Below are 26,129 nucleotides of genomic sequence, written 5' to 3'. Positions count from 1 at the left end.
AAATAAAACCAGGCAAATATTGTGTTTCCAGGAGTTTTATTGTCCCAGTGCAGCCGAGGATCTGCTGCTCCAGTTGTTCCAGTTGTTGTTAATGTGTGGACTGGGAGCAAACTGGGAAGCGAATGAGTGAACTGTGCCTGTCAAAGCCCAGAGGGTCGGACTGTAAAGAGCCATATGCTGTTTGTGAGACAAACACTAACATGATCAACATTTTATTCATCCAGGCTGTTTACATCTCAGCTTCTTTACGTCGTCTCTCTATTTTTCTGTAATATTGAGTTTCACACCACATGTGCCTGTCTCGTCTTCTACATCCTGCTGCTGGGAAACAAAAAAGATTCTTTATAATCACAGACGGAGAACTGAGTCAGTTTTTTGTGATATTTGTATTTCCTTTTTCTCCATCCTCCTCTACTTTTCTCCTGCTTTGTCTCCCTTTTCTCCATCCTGTCACTTCTCTTCACTCTTTCGTTCTTTTCTTGAATTTGTTTAGTCCCCTTCTTTTCTTTCATCTTCATCTTTTTTCATTTGTTCCCCCTTTTCCTGTCCTCTCCTATTTACCTATTTCCTCTTTAAGTTCACCTTCTTTTTCCCTCCATATCTGTAAAGTCCCTCTCCAGATTTTAAAGCATGTAAAAATACTCACACTAATATTAATATTTAGTTCAACATGGTTTTTGCACCAGGAAGCAGATCTACTCATTCTTCGTCATTGCTGTGGGCTAAGTTTCGCTGTGCCTTTCCGCTTTCTCCAGCACTGCCTATGCAACAGGTGCAGAGCAGTGCATTCAAGATGGTTAATGTTAGCATTAAAGGAAACATCAGAGGGAGCCTCAGTCAGACCCAAACTCAAATGAGGAGTCAGTTGTACACCTAAATCGGGGACTAGAAAATGTATCAGAACAACAAGTGTTGTTAGCATCTTTTACTTGTTTATGTTGTTTGTTAGCGTCTTAGCTTGTAGGCTAACTGGGGCAACCCGGTCTCACTCTGAGGTCGTCGAATTGCAGTGCTTGGTCAGTGACTTCTGGTGTCAGTCACTGACGAAAAAAGTCATTCTTTCACATCAACGTGATACGTGGCTGGTCGCCATAATTGTGTAGCAGTGCCTTGCAGCATCAGGGGGAAACGCGACAGGACAACAATGTATGTTAAGGCGGTATAAGTGCGAGCAGGGTGGGTGGGAGGGGTGGTGAATGGGTCCAACAGGTTCGCATCCCGTATGATTGTAAAACCAAACCCTGTTCTTTTTTCCTTAATCCAACCGGGCACATGTTTTAGCTAAATATAACCTTGTGCGTTTGTTGCTGAAGGAAAAAAACGTCAATTCACGGTGTACTGATATAGTGCTTTTATTTTGAAAGAAACTGTATGCAAACTGTACATTTCCTGTGAAAACAGAAGCGTATTTTGAAAACAGACAATGCATGTAACAGGCTGAAGTTGACACGGCGTCCCAGAACGTCAACAACCTACACACCCAGGGTACCTTGGACGTCATATGTGGACGTGGAAAATCCATGACCAAACGCTGACATGTGACGAGGTCACAGTGAGAGTGTGTCTAACTGGCAGTGGTTGCTGCAGCTTTAGTGGTTGTGAGACGTAAAACAATATCTGCCATGATGGGGTTCTTGGTAAATTGATCGGTTAACATCCAAAAACCTTCACACATCTACCATGTTTACTTTCTCTATGCTAATGCTAACTCTGCTCTGTGCTGGAGGCTTCAGGTTTCTTTGCCAGTGTTGTGTTGAAGTCTATTTAGTCATCAATATGTGCCTCTATATTAGACAGTGACTGGCTTTCGTATTGGTGACGTATTTTATCTAGCTGCCTGGCATATGTTTGAATCTCTGATTTTAGGGAAGTGCACAGATGTCGCCCCCTTCAGTACAGGGATGTAGTGACCAACCAGTAATCTAGTGACAGACTTTGCACAGATACAAGTCAGTATAGTCAAGATCAGACATGTTAGTGATGGACATAAAATTAAAAAGAAAGGAGGAGAGAGGAGGAGTGTAAGAAAGGATTTGTGGCAGGAAGAGATGGAGGTTGGAAACAAACAGACTGATATCACCCATAATTCCCTGCAATTAAAGTCAGCACCACACCTGCCTATGTTTTTCATCTTCTTTTCTCCTTCTGACAATTTCTATTTGCTCTGCTTCTCATCGTTCTTTCATTTCACAATAACGGTCTTTTTGTCCCTCCGTCATTTCCTCATCATTCTTTTTCTTTTCATCTTGTTCTAGCTTTTCCTCTCACTCCCTGCATTTCTGTCGTTGTTAATCAACATATGTCTCAATTTCTTACACAATCAGCTCTTGCACTCTGTGATCAAAAATATGTGGAAATCCGCTGTCCCATCACTGTCGGAGGGTAACAACTACTTCCCATAACTGACTTGTGGCTCCGCTTCCAGATTCTTCCTTGTGATATTATCATTGATTTAGTTTCATGGTTATGTGAGCATAGAATCCAGAACACAGCTGGGACTGGTTGGTTTCCCAAAAAAACACGTACGTTTTGGGGTCTCAAACAGTGGTCTCTAGTGGTCTGCAACTGTGTCACGCAGTCACTCTCTACGATGATACGTATTAAGTGTACAAATGAAATGTATTTGTTGTTTGCAGAAATGCACAAAGTCAAACACGTTCTCAGTGGGTTGGGCCTCCGCCAGGATTGTCCCTTGGCTCTGAAGCTGTTTGTGATATTCATGGACAGGATCTCAAGGCACAGCTGGGGGAAGGAAGGGGTCCAGTTTGGGGACCTCAGAAATGCATCTCTGCTTTTTGCAGATGATGTGGTTCTGTTGGCTTCATCACACTGTGACCTCCAGCATGCACTTGGGCAATTGTAATGCGGTCAGGAGATGCGCATCAGCATCTCCACATCCGAGGTCATGGTCCTCTGCCGGAAAACAGTGGACTGCCCCCTCTGGGTTGAGAGAGAGTTACTGCCCCAAGTGAGAAGTTCAAGTATCTTGGGGTCTTGTTCACAAGTGAGGGTAGAATGGAGCATGAGATAGATCGGCAGTTTGGCGCGATGATGAAGGCACTGTGCCGGACCATTGTGGTGAAGAAGGAACTGAGCTGGAAGGCGAAGCTTTCGACTTACTGGTCTATCTATGTCCCAGCCCTCACATATGGTCATGAGCTTGCGGAAATCACTGATACAAGCAGCTGAATTTAACTTTCCTCAGAAAGCGAGAGCTGCAGCATCTTCGCATTGAAAGGGGTCAGTTGAGGTGGTTCAGGCAGTTGATCAGGATCCTCCTGGGCGCCCCCCGTTAGTGGTGTACCAGACACGTCCCACTTGTAGGAGGCCCCGGGGTAGATCCAGAACATGCTGGACGGATTATATATCTCATCTGGCCTGGGAGCACCTCAGGATCCCCCAGGAGGAGCTGGAAAGCGTCACTCAGGAGAGGGACGTCTCTCTACTTTGCTCAGCCTGCTGCCCCCGCGACCCAGCTTCCGATAAGCGGTTGGAGATGGATGGATGGCAAAACGTACATTGCCATTTTTTTTTTCTGGCAACAGAGCAGACTACAGTAATAAAGGCCTGGACATGTGGATTTGTACCCTGTTGTTCTTTTTTAAAGGACTGGTTGTCCTGCTCCACACAGACACCATATTCAAATAGTGGTATCTGTTGCTGTGACTGTTGACACCACATCTGCTCAACCAATCACAATCTGCAGCACTGCCAACAAGGCTATTTATCTCCAGAAACCCATCCTCAGAGTGGAGGCAAAAACAAAACCGGTGATACACTTTACGACATGTTTCGTCAAATTTGTGCAGTTGAAAGGAGCTCAAATAATCTTCTCGTTTGGTGTGAAAGAACTTGACTGGTCTGCACAGAGTCCTGATCTTATCTCCATCCAACACCTGTAAAATAAACTGAAACACCGACCGTGAGTCAGACCTGATCACTGATTATCCACGTACTTTAGTCCATGTGTGTATCCTTTTTAGAATTCATATCCATTTCTGTGTTTCTCTCTCTCTGTTATTATTTTTGTTACTTTTTCTCTTTCTCTTTGTTTTCCAATGTTTCTCCTCGTGCTCCCTCCATTGATCTTCTCTTTTTCTCTCCATTCCCTTTTAATCAATTCATCCTCCCTCTCTCCCGTTCTCTTTGTTTCTTGATTTCTTTATTTGTCGTTTTCCTATATATCACAACTCCCCTTATTTTCTGTCCTTTTTACAATTCATTTGTTCTCCCTCTCTCTCTCTCTCTGTCTCAAACACACACACACACACACACACACACACACACACAGTCTGTTTTTCTATTTGTCATTAAGAGGCAGAGAGCTAGACAGTAACATTTAAACCGCTCGTTCTGAATGGTTAAAAGATGGCCTCATCTGTTGTGTGTGTGTGTGTGTGTGTGTGTGTGTGTGTATATGCGTATACGTGTACATATGTGTGTGTGTGTGTGAGTGTGTGAGGCCGATCGATGCAGTAATCTGCAGGAGGTGGGAAGCAGAGGGAGCGAACCATTCAGCAGCGCTCACTAATCAATTGCAATTCTTTCTTTTACTGTCTGAACGCCCAGATTTAGACGTTTGTGCGTGTGTGTGTAGGTGTGTGCAGGTGTGTGTGGTGTGTGTGTTGTTAATTATTTCTTTTACTGTCTGAGGTCCAACATTTAGCTCTGTATGTGCCTCTAAGTGTGTGTGTGTGTGTGTGCGCATATCTTTCTTTCTACTCCTACTACTACTTACAGATTTCTTTAAGTGTGTGTGTGTGTGTGTGTGTGTGTGTGTGTGTGTGTGTGTGTGTGCAGGTCTGTGTGTGTGTGTTCCAGCATGTTTGTCCTGATGGTGGCGCTTCAGGAAAGGTCACAGGGTCATTTAAATGTAAAATGGTTCATCCTCTGGGGAGCAGGAATACAGTCTGAAGCTAGCTGTTGTTGAGATGTCTCACTCTGGACTAAACTGTTGGACAAACTAAAAGACCCACTGACGTCACTCTTTATACTGAGAGAATGAGTCGTGCTTTCCGCATTATGTCCACAAGAGTGCAAACTAATACAAGGAAACATACACGTATATGTATTAATACAAGGAAACGTAACTACTTGTAGGTATTTTTATTTCAACATAAACGTCTTTGAAAACATTTACATACCTACACATTAAAACACATAAAACAATTATCTATAACATTACGTTATAAACGACCGCGGACCTCTCGCCCGCCCCCCCTCTCTGACCCGTGGCCACACCGCCCGCGGAAGCGCTGCGAATAGCCTCGAAGCACCGGACCGTGACCGGCTTGCGCCCTGCAGCGATCGTTTCGGCGTCTGGTCTATTTTCTGCGCAAGCCGCGAGTGAATGTGTCAAGCCGAGTGACGGAGACAACAGCTGAGAGCAGAACCGCTTGTCGACCAGGCTGGAGAAATGCACGTCTGATGCCAACGTCTACTCGCAAAGAGGACAGTTGCGGTGGTGTTTTTTTTTCTCTCCACAATTGAATATCAATTTTCACATTCAAAGGTCCATTTTTTTTCGAATTTAAATTCGAATTTAGAATATTCGTTGACAGCCCTATTCGTCAGTAAAGAATAATACTGAAACCACATCTCAGAACTGATTCATTCTTTGGCAAAAAGAAGCCTCCATTTGACACCTTTTTCCAGAAGTTTCAACCATATATATATTGTAGTATTTAGCAGTAGACAAAGTTGGGTCAGTTTTTGAGGGTGGCTGTCCACAGCAGCCCAAAATGAACAAATCAAACACTGGCTCTGGATGGAGTCATTTGTGCTTTTCACATCAGACACCGTAGTTAGCAGCACCTTGTTTTGTAGAAGAAGAGACCTGTGCTGATAATTCGAGACATGTATAGCTGCAGACGCATTCCATTAGTAGCGCACATGACACATCCAACAAACTGTGCCCACCACTTGCACAAGACAAATGCACCAATAGGATTCATTGTACATAAAGATATGATTCACTTTATTAGTAACGAGAGGTAGCCATCCAGTTACCCTTATCCTAACCTTAACCACATCACTTTTAACCTAATACTTCATAGGTAGCTAATCGCTAACTTAACTTGAATTGTTCCCAATGAGGAGAGTGTATGCGGCTGCATGCAGCTACCTAAAGAAAATGTGCATTGCCTAGCGTCTTTTATCAGAGCGCTCTGCGTTTTCCTGTAGTCGCTTCTACTTGACAGTCTCTAAACTTCTCCGTAAGGCGCTGATGATGTCACTGCCACTTCATTAATTGGGCTACTGTCACAACAAAGACAGAAAAGCTCATTTTTTGGGGGCAGGTCTGCTGGTGGTCACTGGATCTTGCTGATGAGTGTTGTGCTTTTATCACCGTTTGCTTTGTAAGCTTGGTGTTGACTGTGTAGCCAACCCTCTGTTAATGTAGTGTTTTGTTAGCTCCCTCGCTAAGGTTAATGTCAAGATATTGTTTTCAAAAGATCTTTTTACTTAGAGTGCTATTGGGTTGTCAAGACCTCCTTTCTTTATGCTGCCTGTCAGCAGTGAAGTGGTAGGTGATGAGGTGGGTGCACGACTAGGTAGATGGGTTGGTTACTGAGGAGGAAGTGGGAATACTCTCCTATATATTCCAGTTGCTGTTTGGCTGATAGGTAGGTATACTCTAAGCAGACAGAGAAAGAAGTGGATATACTCTGTATAGCTGTGTATACTCTCCACTACACCACTGCCACCTTTGCATTTTTACACTGAACCAAGTGTGATTTTAGACAGCATGCCAGCATCGCTGAACCAAAAGAGGCATGACGGGTATGATGTGCAACACAAGCGCATCGGCCTCTAGTGTGACATATAATGTGTCGGCAGCGCTTCATAAAAAATAACAATGGCATTAACGTAGCAGAAACATTCATGTACCATTCCTATTATATAGCATCTGATCTCATCCTCTGTTCAGAATTCACTGTTCACAATTTGTGGACATTTTCAGACACTCTTCTTCTTCTTTGAGTTAGCTGCTAACAGGTACTTAAAATCTCCTTAGGTGGAGTGCATGCATAACATGTCATGAAAACATCACACCTGATCCCATGATCCCGTCCTGCTGGCTGTCCCATTCATACAGAGGCCATTTCAGTGCTGTTATTACCTCCATGCCTGGCTCAGAGGCGAGATGACTCTGTCTCCCATTCCGTGATCATACCTTATACTCAGAACGGGGAGGTGGCATGGCGGCGCAATATTCCAACCCGTTCTCTTTCTAAAGTCATCAAATACTGCTGCTTTGTCAGCGATTTCAGCATCAGATACAGACGCCAGAAGCTGCTTTTTGTGGTGGTATGATCCGCCTGTTTGAAACACTGCTGGTAACAACAACATAAGGATGTGAGGGGAGGTGGATGGGTCCAACAAACCCTGGACTTTCACCCAGGAGCCTGGTGTTTGCTTCCCGTATTATTTTTTTTCTGAACCTAACCATGTGCTTTTGCTGACGTCCCATTCAGGAACATCAACAGCAGACGCTAAAGGATATCTAGCATGAAATATGTAGACATGAAAGTCCACCGACAAAGTAGCTACATGTGACGACTTGGGATGAGAACATGTTGGATACTCCCACCTTGAACCGGCGGTATAAAAGAGGCTATAGAAACACACATGCATAGCACGTCCTTAAAAAAAGTGCCCTGCCACTGCTTTTCTAAAGAAGGAAAATGCTATGTGGACACACGTTCTAAGTCGGCTTTGTCTTTTGTGATAGTAACTAAGTATATATAGGTTTGTAGGTGAGTGTAGGTGAGTGTAGGTGAGTGTAGGTGAGTGTAGGTGAGTGCCGATGGATTAACGCAAGCAGTTTGTCGACCTGATGACTCTGAGACATTTCTATGTTTTGTTGACATCTTCAAGATCAAGCAACTGACCAGTTAATGACCCGAATACTTTAGCTATTGAAATCATTTATGAATGCATTAATTATAGTCTTAAATATAAATCCCTTTAATTACATCATTGTTAATGTTAGATTAATAATATTTTCAAGTAAAAACTTGGCAGTTGTTTTGTTGAGAGGTAGAACAGTCTGCGGCTCTCAGACTGTTATATTCTGGTTAATAGAACAAAACATTTCATTATGACAGAGGACTGAGAGACAGGAAGCGTACACACACACACACACACACACACACACACACACACTGACACATACACTAACCCTCCACCTCATTGCCACACATACACACACCCAAACACATCATTACAAACCGTCCACACACAGAATAAAATAAATAAATGTACAATCAAAATTGCAATTACCTGCAGAATTTGTGAAGGGTAAACAAATCTGTGCCTCGCCCCCTCCGCGCACACACACACACACACACACACACACACACACAGACGCAGGGAGCGGCGTTAGCGTTCTAGTTAGCATGCTGAAATGAATACAGTTAGATCCAAAGCAATTTCCTTTTATTTATCTTAGCAGCCGCGCATAAATAAAGGCAAGGGCATCCAGGCAATTAGCATAATTACTATGAGGCGGTCAGACCCTCTGTGATTTCATAAAGACACACACACACACACACACGCACAGGCCGCTGCCACGGGGTGTGTGTTCATATATGTGTGTGTGTGAGTTTGGGAGAGACGGAGGAGAAGAGATAGAGACAGTGACTCTGCGTGTGTGTGTGTGTGTGTGTGTGTGTTGGTGCATGACTTCTGCTGTGTCCATTTGTTCCACTTTGTGTGTGTGCGTGTCTGTTTGCATTGTTTCCTCATTTTCTGTGTGTGTGTGTGTGTGTGTGTGTCTGAGTGCCATCATTGGTCTGTCTGCCTCTCACACACACACACACACACACACACACACACACGCATATGGTGATACATGCAAACATTTGAGCACATGGTCACACGTTACTGCACACACACACACACACACACACACACACACACACACGGACCAATCTAAAGTCCCAGTGTGTCTGTACGTGTTATTAATATGCAAATACAAGTGAAAAAACAACAAAGGGCATGAAAAACAATATCCCACCTAACAGGCTGAGGTCAGCTGATACTGGATCTACTGGTTTCATTGCTTCTACTGGTTCTACTGTTTATTCTTGCTCCATTGGTCCCACTGTGTGGGTCTGGTTTTAGTGACAACTTGACAATTCAGGGCCTGGGAATATTTGCCTGTGCGTACGATAAGGTTGGGTTTAGTTTAACATTTGTATGGATATAAATATGGAAGCGTTTTACTGTTGGGAGATTGGTTGGTTTTGTCTGTTTGCTTTTTGGATAAGGCTGAGGTTGGGATCAAATCAGTCTCTGATGAAGCTCAGATTTGGCTCGAGTCCATCGGAGCGACTCGGATTTAGAACTCGGACCTAAAAACTCAAGCCCAAACCTGCACAGTTTCTGTTTGAGCCCAACCCCCTGCAGGAGTTTTGGGCCAGTGCCTGATTTAAAACCAGATGTTCTAATGTTAGGGAAATCTATATTATATTTCTTTTAATATTAAAACATTAAATATAAGGTGAGATCTCTTTGTCTGAAAAAAGGAAAAACTCTCTTACTATTTAACTGAGTAGACAAAATGAACCTAATCGGGTTGTCCACTAATCGGAAGATCAGTGGTTCAACCCCTGGCTCCTCCAGTCCTCATGTCAAAGTATCCTTGTGCAAGATACTGAAGCCTGAATTGCTCCTGATGGCTGTTCCATCGGTGTGTCAGTGCATGTGAATGGTTACTAAGTAGTAGGTTGCACCTTGTATGGCAGCCTTGGCCATCAGTGTGTTAATGTGTATGTGAATGGGTGAATGGCGATGCAGCCAGACAAAACCTTTTGCAGTGTTATAATATGCCACCATTAGGCCAGACATCACCTGTCGAGGCAGTATGATATTCCCCTGGATGACTTCAGTTTGAAAAGTTGCTGGTAACAGCGTAATATAAGGAGCTAGAAAGTCCCTATAGAGTGTGCAGGAGGGGTGGTGGATGGGTCCAACATACCTGTTGACCAGAGATGATACACCGTCTCATGGTGGTCACTTCCTGTCAACGTTACAGAACAGAAGCACAGAGAGTTGTTGACTAGAGGTGATACACCGTCTCATGGTGGTCACTTCCTGTGAACCTGCAGCATTGCAAGTAGTTGCCTGTTTCAACTCATCTCGTTGCGAATCTTTGGTCTGAACTGAGCTTAACAGGCATAAAATGACAAGCCATCCTGTACTGTCAACAACAAATTCAGAAAGATGCGTAACGCGTAGTATATAGATAAGAACGGCACTGACAAAGCTACAATATTTGCCATGTTGAGATGAGATGCACTGAAAATACACACATGATTTGAATTCATAGTTTGAACCTGCTCAGTGAAAAGGCAGCTGAAGGTGTGTCAGTGTTGTTTGGGTGTTTTCTGTTCTTGCTGCTGCAGAAAATGTCAGTTACTGAGGCTTGAATATTGTTCTCTGAGTGTTACACCGACCTTTGTGCTTCTTACAACCTTTCACTGACCTTTCGAGACCCCACCGACCTCGTACATAATTCCTGGTGTAAACCGAAAGAGGCAGAAAAGACAAACAGGCGGCAGAAAACAATGTCGGCTGTGAGCTGCGGTTGGAGCTGCTGCTCTAATAATCTGAGGCCTGTTTAACCTCCGGGAGGCAACCTGGGATTTAACGAAGCAGTCAGCAAGGTTATGTTTGTTTACAGCACATCTATGACTGAGTGTGTGTGTGTGTGTGTGTGTGTGTGTGTGAGAGTGTTTACATCAGCGTCATATCAGCATAATTTACACACACACACACACACACACACACACACACACACACACACACGCACACACTTCCACCTTTCAACTCGCTTTCCAATTCTAATTAATCCGTTTTTAATCCCTCTGAAACGCGCAGATTTGCTTCCCTTCACCTGGAGCTGCTTGTTGCTAAACCTGGACCTCAATCAGACGAGATGATAAAACTGTAAAAAGAAAAACACAGGTTGTGATTATCTCCACATCTCAGCCACATCTCCGCTGTTGTGTTGTGGTACTTTTAAAGGGGCAACAGGTAATCCATGACCTGCAGGGGCTTAGTGGTTGTGTCATAATATTCCAAGAAACCTCAGCAGCCTCCGTCGTGGAAGATTCAGAACAATATTCAGGAAAACAGAAGGTTTTAAAGACAGGTTAAGAGAAGATTCCACCATGTAGTGACACAGCATGTCTGAAGGCGTTACGTTTTTGGGTTGCCCTTTCGTCCAATATCTGATTTTCACTCATACACATCCAACAAAGACGTCCCTGTCTGTGAACCTACTGCTCACCATGAGTGTCGCTCTCTATCACATTAAATGAAGGAACATACACACGCTAGTTGCATCCCGGTAGTCTACTATTCAGTTATAAAACACACAATAACAGCAGTTACATGGACATAACTCCAACTCCATAAGTACGTGCAAACACCACCGTGGCTCTTATGACAAATAAAAAGTTGGGACACCTGTTAACACTTTCAGACACGTGTCATTTATTTTAGCTAACTTTTTATTCACTAGATTTTTATCCGCAATCCCCATAATATCACAGAACATCCCGTGCTAAGCTAGTTAGCATCAGTATTACCTTTAAATGGTCTTAAATGTCATCTGAGGATAATAGACTTGTTGGAGGACAAAGACATTTCATGTGAAGGGCGACAACATGGAGAGCAGCAATCTGGACCTGAACTTAACAACACACACAGATACAAGCCTGTGTACACGTAACAAACACAAACACCCAGCTAACACACACACGCACACACACACACACACACACACACACACATTGTCACACACGTAGTCACACACACAAACGGTATGAGTCAGGGTGTGTGTTAATGAGGAACCCAGCATGGATGGACATTGATGAGGCTCACTGACGATTAACATCTCATTAGCATTTCATCATCTGAGAGGGCAGACTAAACGGACACAGGCAGAGGAGCAGCAGCGCACACACACACACACACACATATATTTGTATAAACACAGATATATCATTAAAGGCCTCAGAGGTTAAAGGTCAAAACCAAACAGAACTTTCTGAGTATGAGACATGAGACATTCTCCATTTCATCCAAAGACGACTCAATTAAAGCGGAAAAAGACACTTTTTTTTTTTTTGCTTTACCTTTTTACAGTACATGTTGATTGCATATTATAATGGTTATAGAATAAATCGGTATTTAGATTGGTTCCCCACAAGGCGCACTTTCATTTTTCAGTTCTGTCTGCCATTTGGTGCGATCTCCCCTGGGAAAATCAAGGCTCTATTTACAGATGAAAGGAAGTGCATCAAACACTGGCCAATCAAAACAGGAAGAAGATAGCACTTTTGTTTTCCCCAGGAGCTATCAGTAGCTAAGCTATTGGTTGATTCAAAAAAATGTTGATTCGCAAAACGGGGGATGGAAACAGTTCTGTTTGAATTAAGTCTGACGTAGCGCACCTCTCTCCATGGTGATATCCACACTGCATTTACAAGCTGGTTGCCAACCGCCAGAAAACATAGAAGAAGAAGAATGCGAGACTTGTTTTGTTTCCGGTTCTGCGGAAAACTCGCGCGAGTTCGTAGTTTTCACCAAAGTCCGTACATTTAATGGAAACACACAGGATTCGTATTTGTTTTGATGCGCATTTCCCAATGATTCAAATCACTTTTGGATGGAAACACAGCTACTGTCACTAGTAGAGGAATCACCTGTGAAAACGGAAGTGTATTTTGAAAACAGACAATGCATGTAACAGGCTGAAGTTGACACGGCGTCCCAGAACGTCAACAACCAACACACCTAGGGTACCTTGGAAGTCATATGTGGACGTGGAAAGTCCATGACCAAACGCTGATATGTGACGAGGTTAGAGAATGTGTCGGACCTCAAGCTCACCTGGTTGAGTGTGCCCCAAGTAGCAGCCATAGTTCACTTCTAACCTTTGGCCCTTTGTTGTGTGCCATTCTTCCTTTCTTTACGCACTTTATTGCCTCTCTCCAGCTGCACTTTGATAAAGGCCCTAAAATGAGCCCAAAAATAATTCAATTCAAATAAGTTCAATTCAAATACGTGTATTGTAACACCCCCAATAATAATATATTATTATATAGCCATATATATATATATTACATTCATGTTATGTTCAGAGATATTTAATTGGCCTTTTCAGTTGCCATTTTATGTCTCTGTCTCTCTATTCCCTGTCTCGCTCTCTCTCACACATGCATGCAAACAAGTAATATTAATAACAGAGATACAGTCATACACATATATTCAGCGTTGATACAACACACACACACACACACACACACACACACTCATGCACACAGACCTGGTGTATCAGCAGCAACAGTAGGGAACCACATGTAATTAACCTGGCTGACCTCGGGAGTATTAATGCCTTTGTATGTGAGTGTGTGTGTTTGAATCAGTGTATTGTGCTCAAGGAGTCGAGTGTTCTGCCATGATCTTCACATAACCACAGCATTAGACACACTCTGGTCTGTGTGTGTGTGTGTGTGTGTGTGTGTGTGTGCGCGCGCGCTTCGCTGCTGAAGTCGAGTGTTCCGCCGTGATCTTCGAATAAATACACCATTAGACACACCTAGATGTGTGTGTGTGTGTGTGTGTGTGTGTGTGTGTATGTGCGCAGACAGACTTACCTTTCCATATATCTGATGGTACAAGACACAAACCCTTTGTGCAGTACTGCTGAAGGATACATTCCAACTACCATAGGTCTGTTTAGTGTTTCCATCACAGACAGTCCTCTTAAATGTGGGCGGGGTTGTTGTCACTCACTGCTCCGTCCAGCACTCGCTGTATTTCCTCATCAGCGGTGACACAGATGGAAGTCTGCACCTGGTTTATCGTCCACAGAACGAGGCTGCACGCCCACATTTTCACAACAAAATAGAACAGGCTGCAGTGAGAGTCTCTCTCCATGGGATATTTAAAAATAGCAGCTTTGTGCATTTAGTCCTTCTCAGGCAAGCTCAGGGGTTTAGTGTTGCTGTAGCCCACAGGAAGTGAGGATTAGAATATATGACCTTCACATAATCCGCTCCAAATTAATCTATATTTTTAAAGTCATTACTAAAAGTGTGTGTCATATAAAAACTAAAGTGATGGTCAAAGTTGTCACAGTGAAATTTAAGGTGTGCTGATGGATTCACGTCATCAACTCATGCATTGAGTAACATTACAAGTTAAGTTCCACCTTAAAAGTTGCCGGCAGTCGGCCCAGTGAATGAAGTTAGTGTCCGTCCTCTACTGACCAATCAGACTGCAGTGTTCACAGCTCTACCTTTTAGTACCAGATCTGTGTGCTAGGTACCCCAACAGAGGGGGGACCAAACATGGGGACAGCATGGAACACTTCTGTTGGTACCATCCACAACTTCTCACAGTGGGAACAGAAAAACAATGTGTACCAAAGTGAACTGAACTGGAGTGCTCGGTGGAAGCGGGGCTTAAGATTTAATAGCAGTGTTGGAAGACGATCTTTTTCTTTTTAGCCTGCGTTCAATGGTTATTTTTTTTATGTATGTTACTGATGTTTTTGTCTTAATAGTGTATACTATTTTATCTGTCCCATTAAGCACTTTGTAACGGTGTTTTAAAAAGTGCGATACAAATAAAGTTTCTTATTTATTGTTTAAAGTATCAGCATCAAAATAGACTCAAAGTACAAAAAGTACAAGTACTCATTATGCAGAAAGTCTCGTGTCAAAAGAATAAACATGATATTGTTGGATTATAATTATTGAAGCATTAATGTGTTCATGGTTAGTATTGTTGCCTCACAGCAAGAGGGTTCCTGGTTCTAACCCCCCGTGACCCCCAACAGGATAAGCAGTGACAGAAAATAAATGAATTGATAATGTGTTTGTCACTTTATTGTTGCAACTGGTAAATGTGGAGCTCTCAGTGAGAGGATTTTCTAATGAAGGTCAGGTAAAGGTCATCCTTAGTGACCTTGGACATGTGAGTTTTACAACAGGAAACTGTCTTCACTGTAAAATATATGAAGTGACTTAAACTCCCCTCTCTGTCCTCTGTTTTTGTCTGTCCTCAGTCTCTGGACGGGTTTGTATTTGCACTAAACAAGGAGGGACGCTTCCTCTACATCTCTGAGACCGTCTCCATCTACCTGGGACTGTCGCAGGTAAGTCAAACACCTGTGTGTCTGACTGTCTGTCTGTGATGTCACTGTTTGTCTGCACAGAAACACAAATGAAGCTTCTCACAGTTCAGAGACAATATTTTGGCTTCTCACTCACTTGGTTCTTGCAGAGCCTCGGGTCTGTCTGTCTTCCTCTCCGTCTCCCTCTGTTTGTCTCTTCTTCTGATTGTCTGTCTCTCTCTCCGTCTGTCTCCTCTGTCTCTCTCTCCAGCCCTCATTACCAAAGACAATTCCCAACAAATTAAGGCTCATTTCAAATCTCATCAGTTCGTCGGACGGTTGTTGATTTGTGCAGCGAGCGACGACGCATATTTTATTGCTGTGTGTGTGTGTGTGTGTGTGTGTGTGTGTGTGTGCCGGGGACACTTCATTGTACTTTGTCAGCTTGGTAACGAGTTCTGCGTCTCAATTGGTTCACTCTCCACCAGTTCCTGTTAATAGAGACAGGCGTCCATCCTGAAGGTCGACACATCGACCTTGGAGGCGCTAATAAGTCGGTATTGACAAGCTGTGTGTGTGTGTGTGTGTGTGTGTGCACGTTGCTGAATTAAAAGGGATTTAAATCGTCACATCTCCCTGTTTACCTCATAGCTTGTGTCGGCTTGTGTGCAAACTGCTAATATGTGTTAATGAACAGAGGAAGGTAAAGAAGTGATGTACTGTGTTAGTGTCATGTTGAAGAACAGTGTGTCTTTATGATTTTAATTTTGACACTTGCAGTTTGGTATTGTTTCTGGACATCTGAAACGTAGCTGTCAACTGGTTTCACACATGATGTCGTCATTGTTAAAGGGTCATATAATATTCAGAGCTTTCATTGTGAATGAGCTGAATCAGTCAGACACCATCTCCTCTGCAGACTCATGTGCTGTCTGCAAACATGGATGCATACGTTGACCTCTCATCTCTTCAGGCCTTGCAATACTTGTTTGTGCTTTTGTCAAGTATGGCGGCTGCTTTTGCTGCTGGTGTTTTCTAAAAGGAGGTGAAAGGGGAAGAGGCTGGTAGTAGCACAGATGAACGAGCCAATCATCAACACCATGGGGCTACATTCAGGTGGCACTTTGAGAGGTACCTGTCAGGTACTTAACTGTGGACATTTGCAGTGGCGTTCATGAGTGTGTGTAAACTGGCTGTTGGTCAGCATATGACTTTGACAACTCTTTTGCATTTACCCCCGCCGTGTAAAAACATGAAAGTATCAGATGACTTTTAGTTTGATGAACTCCAAGCATCATTAACCCAACAATACCCGATAGAAAGAAGGTGGTGGCAAGATGCAAACTCAGAACCAAAGGTTACAATCTGCCATAAAACAAAAAGCAGATGATCAGGCTGTCCTCATGAACTGGTTGTACGTTTTCCTATGAAAAGTAATGCACCATGAGCCAGTAGTTCATGTAAAACCCATGTGTGTGGGAATACTGTGATCACATGACCAGTGCGCTGATGGAAGTAAAGAAGAAGGTGGTCCATTGAGGAGGCAGGTTGGGGTGGTAGATGGTCTGAAATTCTCCCAACACAAGACTTTCCCCAGGTCACTCACTGTGTTTTTTTCCTCCTAACCACAGTAACTTTACTGTTACCTCCATAACTTAACATTCAGTGCATAAATGAAGTGTGTGACGTCATTTTGGGGCCCCACAACTCAAAACTGCTGAACGGGAAAAAAGAGTTCCACCTTGGACTTAGCCTGGAAATCCAGACCCAAATCTAGACAGATTTAGGGTCTGGCTATGAGTAATGCAACTTGAGGGGCGGCACCAAGCGTGCATTTGAAAATATCACTGCATGCAATTGGATAACACTACGACCAATCAGAACAATACACGGGGTGACGTATCCAGAGCTTAACTACCAGTGGAGCTAACTGGTAGATTAGACTCTTGCCGTATCCGGTCGGCAAAACAGCAAAAACGTCCTTCTTGCAAAGAAAAGATTCGAGCACCGTCTTCTGTTCCTCTTTTAGAGAAAAAGCCAAGTCTAACTCCTTCATTGTAGCGGCCAAAGCTGTTTCAAACAACTGGTGTTCATCCGTAGCCATCTTGCAACGTTTACTGACTGATTCCGGACTTCGTCGTCGCAGCGCTGTCGTCATCTGTTTAGCTCGCCTCTGGCCCGCCTATATCAGATACACCGATGTGATTGGTGCAGCTCGGCTCCAACGGCATGGGTAATGAGCATCATTACTGATTGCCAGAGTGACTCGCTGAGCAAATTCAAATTGTGCTCTCGCGAGAACTCTGGATTTCCAAGGTACCATGGACTTGTAAAAAGCCTCCAAATTTAGAGCAGGAACACAGACCGACACAAAGACATGCAGCCAACAAATAGATAGAAGGTTGTCCACCCCACCCTCCCTCGTCAGATACCACCACACAGAGATTGTAATTTTGTGTGAATCACTGTGGGGGATCACATCCTATTGTCTGACTAGTGTTTTGGGTTAAATGTTGGATTTAATCTGTTTAAAATGACACGCAGGGCCACAGGCTGGAATTGAACCCACGGCTGCAGGGGCAAGGACATTGCCCTTATGGATGGGATGCCTGCTCTGTCCACTAAGCCACCAGGCACCCCTTATACATTTTTTTGTTTGGCATAGGAAATGCGTTTGCGAAATGAGTTTGTATGGAGGTCACTGCTACTTTACATCATGATCGTTTTAGTAACACATGTAGCCGACAGAACTCTGTGTGATGTTCAGACTGTTATCCACTGTGCAATCTGTGAGCTGAGCTGAACTTTGTTTTCTGGAGAGGAACTCATATTTACCGACATGCATTAGGTCTCTTTCCTTCTCTGTGTCTCTCTGTGTCTCTGTGTCTCTCTGTGTCTCTGTGTCTCTCCCTCCATTAGTTTAATGTGAACTCCTTGTCTCTGTGAATTAGATATCGGAAGCTCTCAGATATGGGAGCGAGGAAAAAAGGCCAATCAGTTTACCAAATTAAAGAGGAAGGCACATCACTCTCCCCCTCTCTCTCTCTGTCACTGTCTCTCTATCTCTCTCCACCCCTCCCCCACCCCCCCTCCTCCTGGATTAATTCCCCCACCAAGATTGATTGATGATTTCTATCAAATAATTGATTAATTGTCAAATTGGGTCCCCTAAGCTTTTCCGCCAGCTCCGCTGAGCTGGTTATCTTGTTCTCTCGGCTTTTATCAGCTGCTGAAGAAGTGGCACGCCGATTTAAAAAAAAAAAGTGAAAGACAGAGAGAGAGGGAGAGATTGGGCTTGTCTTTGCCTTGTACGAGTCTCACCCTGTAATCCTACATGTGTACACAGAGTTCGTCAACCTCCATCCTCTTAATTGCTCTTCCTTCCTCCTCTTCTGCTTTAATCACTGCCCTTCCCTCTCCGCACTGCTCTTTTTTTTAAGGAAGGAAAATATATCGCTAATTATTTTTCAACTTTAATTAGATCGTTGCGTGCAGCAGGAAAAATGGCTGGGTGGCGGGGAGGTGAGGGGGGGTGAAGGGGGGTGGGGAGATTTTTTTTTTTAAAGCCTTTTGACAAATTGACGAGGTTATGAATTTTCTCGCTCGGTGGCCGGCGCTGAAACAATCTTCAGGCAGATTTATGTGTAAAGAGGATTTGCCGGTTTAACTCGTTTCTTTGCCGTCTCGTCGGGGAGACAGCGGACGTGGCCGGCCAATCAAACAGGCCGTTAATAGAGTCATTAACAAAGAGCGGAGCTGTAATTAAACACAGCCGCTGAGTAAAGGCCCCCCCCCCCCCCCCCCAACTCCAACATGCACTCTTCTTTTTTTTTAAACTTTCTCTCCGTTTTTGAATTTTAATTCGTTGCAGTAAAAAGTTGACGAGCAGTTTGAGCAGTTTGTTATGGCGCTCTGTCTCTGAGTGTTTAATCAGCTCTTTATTGGCAACTTTCTCAGTTTAAATACAAAAACATCGAGAGACTTCAGGACTTTAAAAACCAACAATTAACCTTCTCCTCTGTCCAGTCAATGCCCAAACAGTTGGCTTTACAATGTGAATCAGTTTGTGTTGTGTAACATTCTTTGTATGTTTTGTTTCATGTTTAACTCATGTTGACTACATGTTAACAGATGCAGTTATGTTGTTTGTACACAGGGTGGTGCACTAGAGCAGGAAAACACAGTTTGTAGCAGCAGGTCTGTGAAGGGGGAGGTAAACAGTTTCTTTGACTGTGTTAAGTGCAGCAGCATGAAGAGTTTGTCACGTGTTGAAACTGAAACTGATGAATGGAAACTTACCTGAGATGAATTATGGACATAGAGTATGGTCTCACTCCAAAGTTGTCCAAATCAGATGCTTGGGCAGTGATTTGCAGCATTAGAAATCAACGAAAAAAAGCTTCTTTTAACGTCGGTATGATACACAGCCAGTTGCCATTGTAGTTTCACGGTGCCTGGCAGCTTCAGGGGGAAGCACAGCAGGACAAAGATGAAAGTTAAGGCTGCAAAAGTCTGCATGAGGCGGCAGGAGGGTTGCGGATGGGTCCAACAAACACTTTCACCCAAGTGAGCAGTGTTCTTGTCCTGTAAGATTCTAAACCCAAACCCTGTTGTTTTTTTCCTAAACATAACCACTTGTGTTTGTTGCTGAAGGAAAAGAACACCAATTAGCAGTGCTGTACTGACGTAGTACTTTTATTTTGAAAGAGACTGTATGTTAGAGTTAAATTTCCTGTGAAAACAGAAGTGTATCTTGAAAGAAGAGAATCTGATAAGGTGTCCCAGAACGTCAACAACCAATGCACCCAGGCTACCTTGCACGTCACGTATCTAGGCGTGGACAGTCCATGACCATGTGTTGGGACGTACGATGTTGTACCTGTGTGAAGGTAAGCACCTATTGTTGTTGCCTGGAACACACGTCTTCACAAGTTCTCCTCGTCCACCCTTAATGTAACGTTTTTGAGGTTTTGAAAGACTCTACAGTTTGTATCAGCTGATGTTGAATATACTGAAGAAGGTTGTGAAAAAAGCTGCAGAAACTCTGGTGCATCATGGGAGTTCATTGCTGTTTCTCACCACTGACTTCACCATATCTACATGAGTGAATTTGTTTACTTTGTGAACGTATCCTCACAGAACGGTTTGTATGATATCCTAGAAATTAGCACCCCATGAATTATGTTAGGTCTTTAATGTAAAGTTACGTACTTAACGTAGTGAAGTCGTGGAGGTTAGGTTTAGGCAAGTAAGTAAAGTTGGATTAGAAAAAGAAACATGGTGAGGATGTATCTTAAATGACTTAAAGTTCACATGTTTCTGAATGCCGGTCTTCTGGGAAAAGTCCTGTGTTTTGTGATCCATCCCCATCCTGCCTCCATAATGGACTGCTTCCTTCTTCACTGCCGTCAGTGCACTGGTCACATGACTCCAAAGTTCCCACATACATGGGGTATACATGAATTACTGGCCTATGATTATGTGGCATACGTCCACATTTGGTGTATTACTTTTCATAGGAAAAAGTACAAACCGGGCATGAGGACAGCCTGATCATCTGATGATTCTACACCAACTGGGTCGCAGTCCAAAGTGGGCGTAACAAGTATGATGCTGAATATATTGAACTGTGCGGACCTTGAACTAATGACTGAGGAGAAATCTGGACCCTGTGGTTTGACCATTTGAGAACAACTGTTCAACATGGTTCAGAACACACATCCCTGTGGGAAAGTCCATGGTTTTGTGACCCATCCACCATGGTAAAAATTCCACAATCACAAGTTCCAGGCCTTGAAAAATCATGGAATTTGTAAAAATCTTTGAAAGTTTTGGGAAAGTTGTGGATTTTTGTTGTGGGTAATAAAATTGTTACAGTAATCTTCCATTGATAACCTCCCATGTAATGTAACCTATCGGCAAATTCATCTGACATAACGTAGCACGAGCATGTCTTGATGTGTGACGTTTTGTTTATCATCATGTATGTGTCTTTATTTCTCTCCTCATGTTTCTTCTCTCTCTTTATGTACGCCAGCTAACCGAAATTATGGTTGAAGAGTTTGAATCTGATGTGTCTGAAGAATGTCGGGCAAGTGGGGCAAGACAGAAAATGATAATGGGTCCTTGAAAAGTCATGGAAAAGTTTTGAAATTTTGTCTATGAAAATATGTGGGAACCCTGTATAAAAAAGTATAGACAGCATATAGAATTTTTTAAGTGGGAGAGCTGCTACAGTTCTGTGTAAAATACGGACCACAGGCAAAAGTTCACAATATAAAGTACGATAGTGTTCAATAGTCAGCGGCCGAGGAATGTACGTGACTGTTGGTAAAGGTGTCGTAGAATCACAGAGTGTTTCGTCACACCCTGCACTGAGAAGGTCGACAGGGTTACAGACTTCTTATTTTGATATCGTACGTCAGCTTTTTGTTTTGTTTGTGTTCATGTGCTCATTTAAAATGCACATGAAACAGGTGGATGAAAACATCCTTCCTGTCTCTCTCCTGTCGTTCTCTGTAGAGGCAGACAGCAGGAGAATCTGTCTCTCCGTAACACCCTGTTGATCCAACAACACAGCGCTCTGTGCGTGCGTGTGTGTGCATGTGTGTGTGTGTGTGTGTGTGTGCTCATGTACATATAAATGTTTTTGTGTGTGTGTCTGTTTATGAGACCAGGCAATGCTTGCAGCTGCCCTCTTAGTGATCTAATTGAGACGTGTGTGTGTGTGTGTGTGTGTGTGTGTACAGCAGATGGCTGTGTGTCCTCTGCCTGATGGTCCAGAGGAAAATAATAACTGTGTCGTCCCGGCCAGACCCAAATTAGTCTGCTGGATTCTCGCCCGTTACGCCCAAATATGGTCGGCAGCCAGCTCCACTTCATGCCAGGCCGGCATATGCAGCAGCGGCGTGGGAGAGCACGCACGCACACAGACACACAGACACACACACACACACACACACACACACACTGCATGCATGACCCACAGGTAATATGAAGAATTTGGCTTTAAAATGGCGTCTACTCTGAGAACAAAGATGTGGAAGACTTTACAACAAGTCGTTATTTGTGAGAAGAAAACTTTGAGATTCTTTGAGTCCAATTTCATTATTTTTTTTACCTTTTTCACATGAAAATTAAATGGAAAATCTGTGGATGTGAACCTGCTTTAAAGTTCTGTTTGAACGTTTCTTTTAGCTGAGACGTATTTATCTTTACAATATATGACATCGTTGACAGGATCCTCACTACCTGAGTACACCGAGGTCGTGTCCTCAGTAATGTTTCTGGAAGTTTAGTAGGTTTGTAATGACATAAAGAGGAGTTTAAATGCTACGATAATGTTTGGCTTTCTCGAGGCTGATTGTATTTTTCAAGGATTACTGATTTAGGACAAACACAATCGAAACCACGAGGTCACTGAGAGAGCGCAGACCTCCGCCAAGGCCAAATGCACAATCTAGCAATACTAATGAAAGTGAAAAATAATTCATGTGTCCACCCCGTGATTCGGATTAGCTCCAAAATTTAACAGGGTTGTTCCTTGGCCTGCGCTACACCCTTCTGCCAAGTTTCATGAAAATCAGGCCAGTAATTTTTCCATAATCCTGCCGACAGACAAACAAACCAAAATCAAAAACATAACCTCCCTGTTGGATGCAACACAATGAATTCAAAAGTAAGCAATTTAATCTTCTAATCTACTTGAAATTAGTTGTGTGAGATTATGATGTAAGGAGATTAAATATACAAAAGATATTATTGAAATAAAATAAAATAATTGTGATTTTTAAGTTTGGTTTTTGGCTCGTTGGTTCTGAGGGGTGAAATTCAGACTTGTGACATCAGTTCAGTTTCTAAAGTCCAGACGACAGATGATTGTTGATCATGTTTGAGATATTTAGATCCATTGGGGCTAATCAGAAGGGGATAATCACCTGCTGTCAAACACAAGAGTGTGTTTGTTTAACACTGGCAATAAATCCAACAGCTTGGAAATACGACTCTCAAACTCAACTCAGATTTATTTATGAAGCACATTAAAAAACAACTCATGTTGACACGAGAGGCAACAAAACGGTCAGGCTCATACATTCAGAGACACAACACACACATCAGAGGAAGCCACGTCAGGGGGCCTCAAACACTAATGAATAAAAGAAGGTTTTGAGTCTGGACTTAAATGTGTCAGTGGAGGGGGCAGATCTGATCGTGAGGGGGATGCTGTTCTACAGTTTGGGAGCCGACACAGCAAAGGTACGATCACCCCTGGAGCGTGGGACAGCCAGGAGGTCAGCTGACCTGAGGGACCTCGGGGTAGAATAAAGGGTTAGAAAGTCTGCGATGTCGGACGGGGCCGAACCATTCAGGGCTTTGTTAAAAAACAGGAGAGCCTTAAAATCAGTTATGAACTTTATGTCGTGTTCACACCAAAGGCGATGCTAATTTCGATGTCGTGTTACTTGCAAGAATTTGAATGCTAGAATATTTTGTGTTAACTCACGTCATACGCTCGTGAAATTGCTGAACAGATGAATGAACTTCCACCTGTACGTCCTCAGCGTCATACTTCCCTGGAGGATCTCAATGCTGATTGGCTATCATAGCGTGAATTTGTCAGTGAAGTTCAGATTTTTTAACTCAAGCAAATAAGCGTATAATGCAAAATTGTGCTAACTGTGCTAATTCATGCCGCTTAATTCGCGTATTTCGCATCATTCACATCCAACGCGGAGACCAGGTGACGTCTAATTATGTCTTTATTTTGAGTGTACATGTAATTCACCCTTTGTTGGCTTTCTGATTGGTCTGCTGACCCACCAACCAGAGTGCTCCTCCCCATAGCAGGAGCAACAGAGCTTTCTAGCTGGCAAACGCGGATAAATCAGTGAGTTATATTATTTTAAAATGATTAAAAGGTGTGCTTGGGGTGTCTGCAACAGTGACTGGAGATATCCAGAACGTGTTCCCGGAGTAGTTTTTATTTTTTATTTATTTTATAATAGGTGATGTGATCCAACAACGTTATGCTAGCTACAGACTGTTGTTAGCTCGCTATGCTAACCTGTTGGGCAGGCCTTTGTAGAGGAAAACATTGCTATTTATATAACGTCAGCTAACTATTACTGTGGTGTTAAACTTGTAACCGTGGGGGGGGGGCAGCTCACGTTAGTGGCCATGGCTACCGTCAGACATTGGGACAAAACAACGATTTTCACCAGTTTTCAGATATGTCATGTAATGCCCGTTCACTCAACTGTTGCCACGTTTGTTCTCTATCACTGACACCGTGTTTTGGACAGAATGATCAATTCAATTCGAATTACGAGAAAGTTAAATCTCCCGGTATTTTCCATTATTTCCTATGGGAATGAACCCCCGCAAGACTAGTTTTGTTGAACCCAGCAACAGTAACCAAGGAGGGCGGGTCTTGACAAAGGGTGAATTGAGTTGCACGAAGTGTTTTATTCATGCCAGGTGTGCACACAACATTACAGGAAACCAGTGCAGAGAGGCTAAACAGGTGTACGTGTGAGGAGCCTGACGGTGGCGTTGTGAACCACGTGGAGGCGGGACACAGGGGACTGACTAATACCAGTGTGCAGAAAGTTACAGTGGTCCAAACAGGAGGAAATGAGAGTGTGGGTGACTGTCTGCAGGTCTTTGAGGGAGAGAAATGGCTTGATTTTGGAAATAGTGCAGAGTTGGAAAAAGCTGACTTTTACTGCTGCATTCATTTGTCAAACTTAAAGGCGGAGTCAAATATGTCTGACATAGTTGGAGAGGCTGACGAGCTGGTCAGAACTCATTCAGCTGAGGGAAGGTCTTTATGTCCTGAGGCTGCAGACTGAAGCTGCAGCCGTGGTTTATGGTTTGTGATTTGAACAGAATCAATAAGAGCTTTGCTTCTGACAGAGGGAACCAAAACTCCTGCACACTGTCGGTCACTTACAAACTCCTCGGCTGATTTTTCACAGCGATCCTGCTGGCTAACATTTACAGAAATGTTGATTAATGTGCATTGTCCTAACATCAAAGAAATGAAATGATACGACTGCAGCGACGACCCCTCATCATACTGGCTTTGCTTTTTTAATACAGAAACAAACAATATTGCTGCTTCACTGTGTGATTTTAGAGCAAGCAAAAGAGGCGGTGACAGCATGATGTGTAACACAACAGTGTCAGCCTCTAGTGTGACATATAACACACAAGACTGCAGCTCTTTCTATTTATAACAATCACATAACATGGCAGGAACAATCATTTGTCGTCTCTGTAAAGTTCCGGACACACCACTCCAACGTCGGACAACTAGCAGCCAAGAGCCCCATGCTGTACTCCCTTTTGTCGCTGTGTCTCAGCCAAAAAGTTGCACATGAACACACCATGTTTTGCAACTGTGTGAGAGTACATACCCCTCCAGCCCAGCAGTCATCTGTAAGGCGAGGTCACATGACACGATTTTCATCCTGATTTGCGTCGCGGAGACTATCGTAATCTTTTGAGTGTTCATACCTGGCGACGTGTGTTTCTGTCAGTGGGAGTCTCGCCAACTGCGTTACGTCCTGTGTGTGCACAACACAAGATTTCTCCACTGAGCCCTCGCCGACAGAGCCCCAGATAACGCGGTGACGTCACCAAACTTGGAGACGACACATCGTAAAGGCATGGATATTCTTTATTATCCTGGGTCCAAACGCAACGCACTCCCCGTGATCCTGTGGATGCCGCTATTGTTGTTGTTGCTTGCCGGCTTGTCAGTGTTGCCAGATCTTGGGAGAGAAACAAGCAACCAGGGCTATGGAAACAAGCCCAGAACAAGCAACTATAATGCGTTTAAATAACTCATTAGACAGATATATAAAGAGGAAGCTGACGTTTAGAGAGCAAGCCAAAAGTAGCAACTCCACTTTAGAAACAAGCCCAAAGGCGCGGCTAGTAAGCGGACCTGGCACCTGGCAACCCTGCGGCTTGTCCTCCTCACATTTCT

General features: G+C 43.4%; 1 protein-coding gene across 4 annotated transcripts in view; it reads left to right on the top strand.

Annotated features, from left to right (window-relative positions):
* Positions 1-26,129, top strand: part of npas3 (neuronal PAS domain protein 3) — a 470,885-nt gene that overhangs the window by 305,842 nt on the left and 138,914 nt on the right. For all 4 annotated transcript variants that reach the window (XM_033642411.2, XM_078175360.1, XM_078175359.1 and 1 more), the window contains one exon: positions 15,089-15,178. In XM_033642411.2, coding sequence (XP_033498302.1) covers positions 15,089-15,178 — 90 coding nt within the window. The remainder of the gene's footprint in view (positions 1-15,088; positions 15,179-26,129) is intronic.

The sequence above is a fragment of the Epinephelus lanceolatus genome, chromosome 15 (assembly GCF_041903045.1).
Source record: "Epinephelus lanceolatus isolate andai-2023 chromosome 15, ASM4190304v1, whole genome shotgun sequence".
Taxonomy (NCBI): Eukaryota; Metazoa; Chordata; class Actinopteri; order Perciformes; family Serranidae; genus Epinephelus; species Epinephelus lanceolatus.
This window is presented reverse-complemented; position numbering and strand designations above follow the sequence as displayed.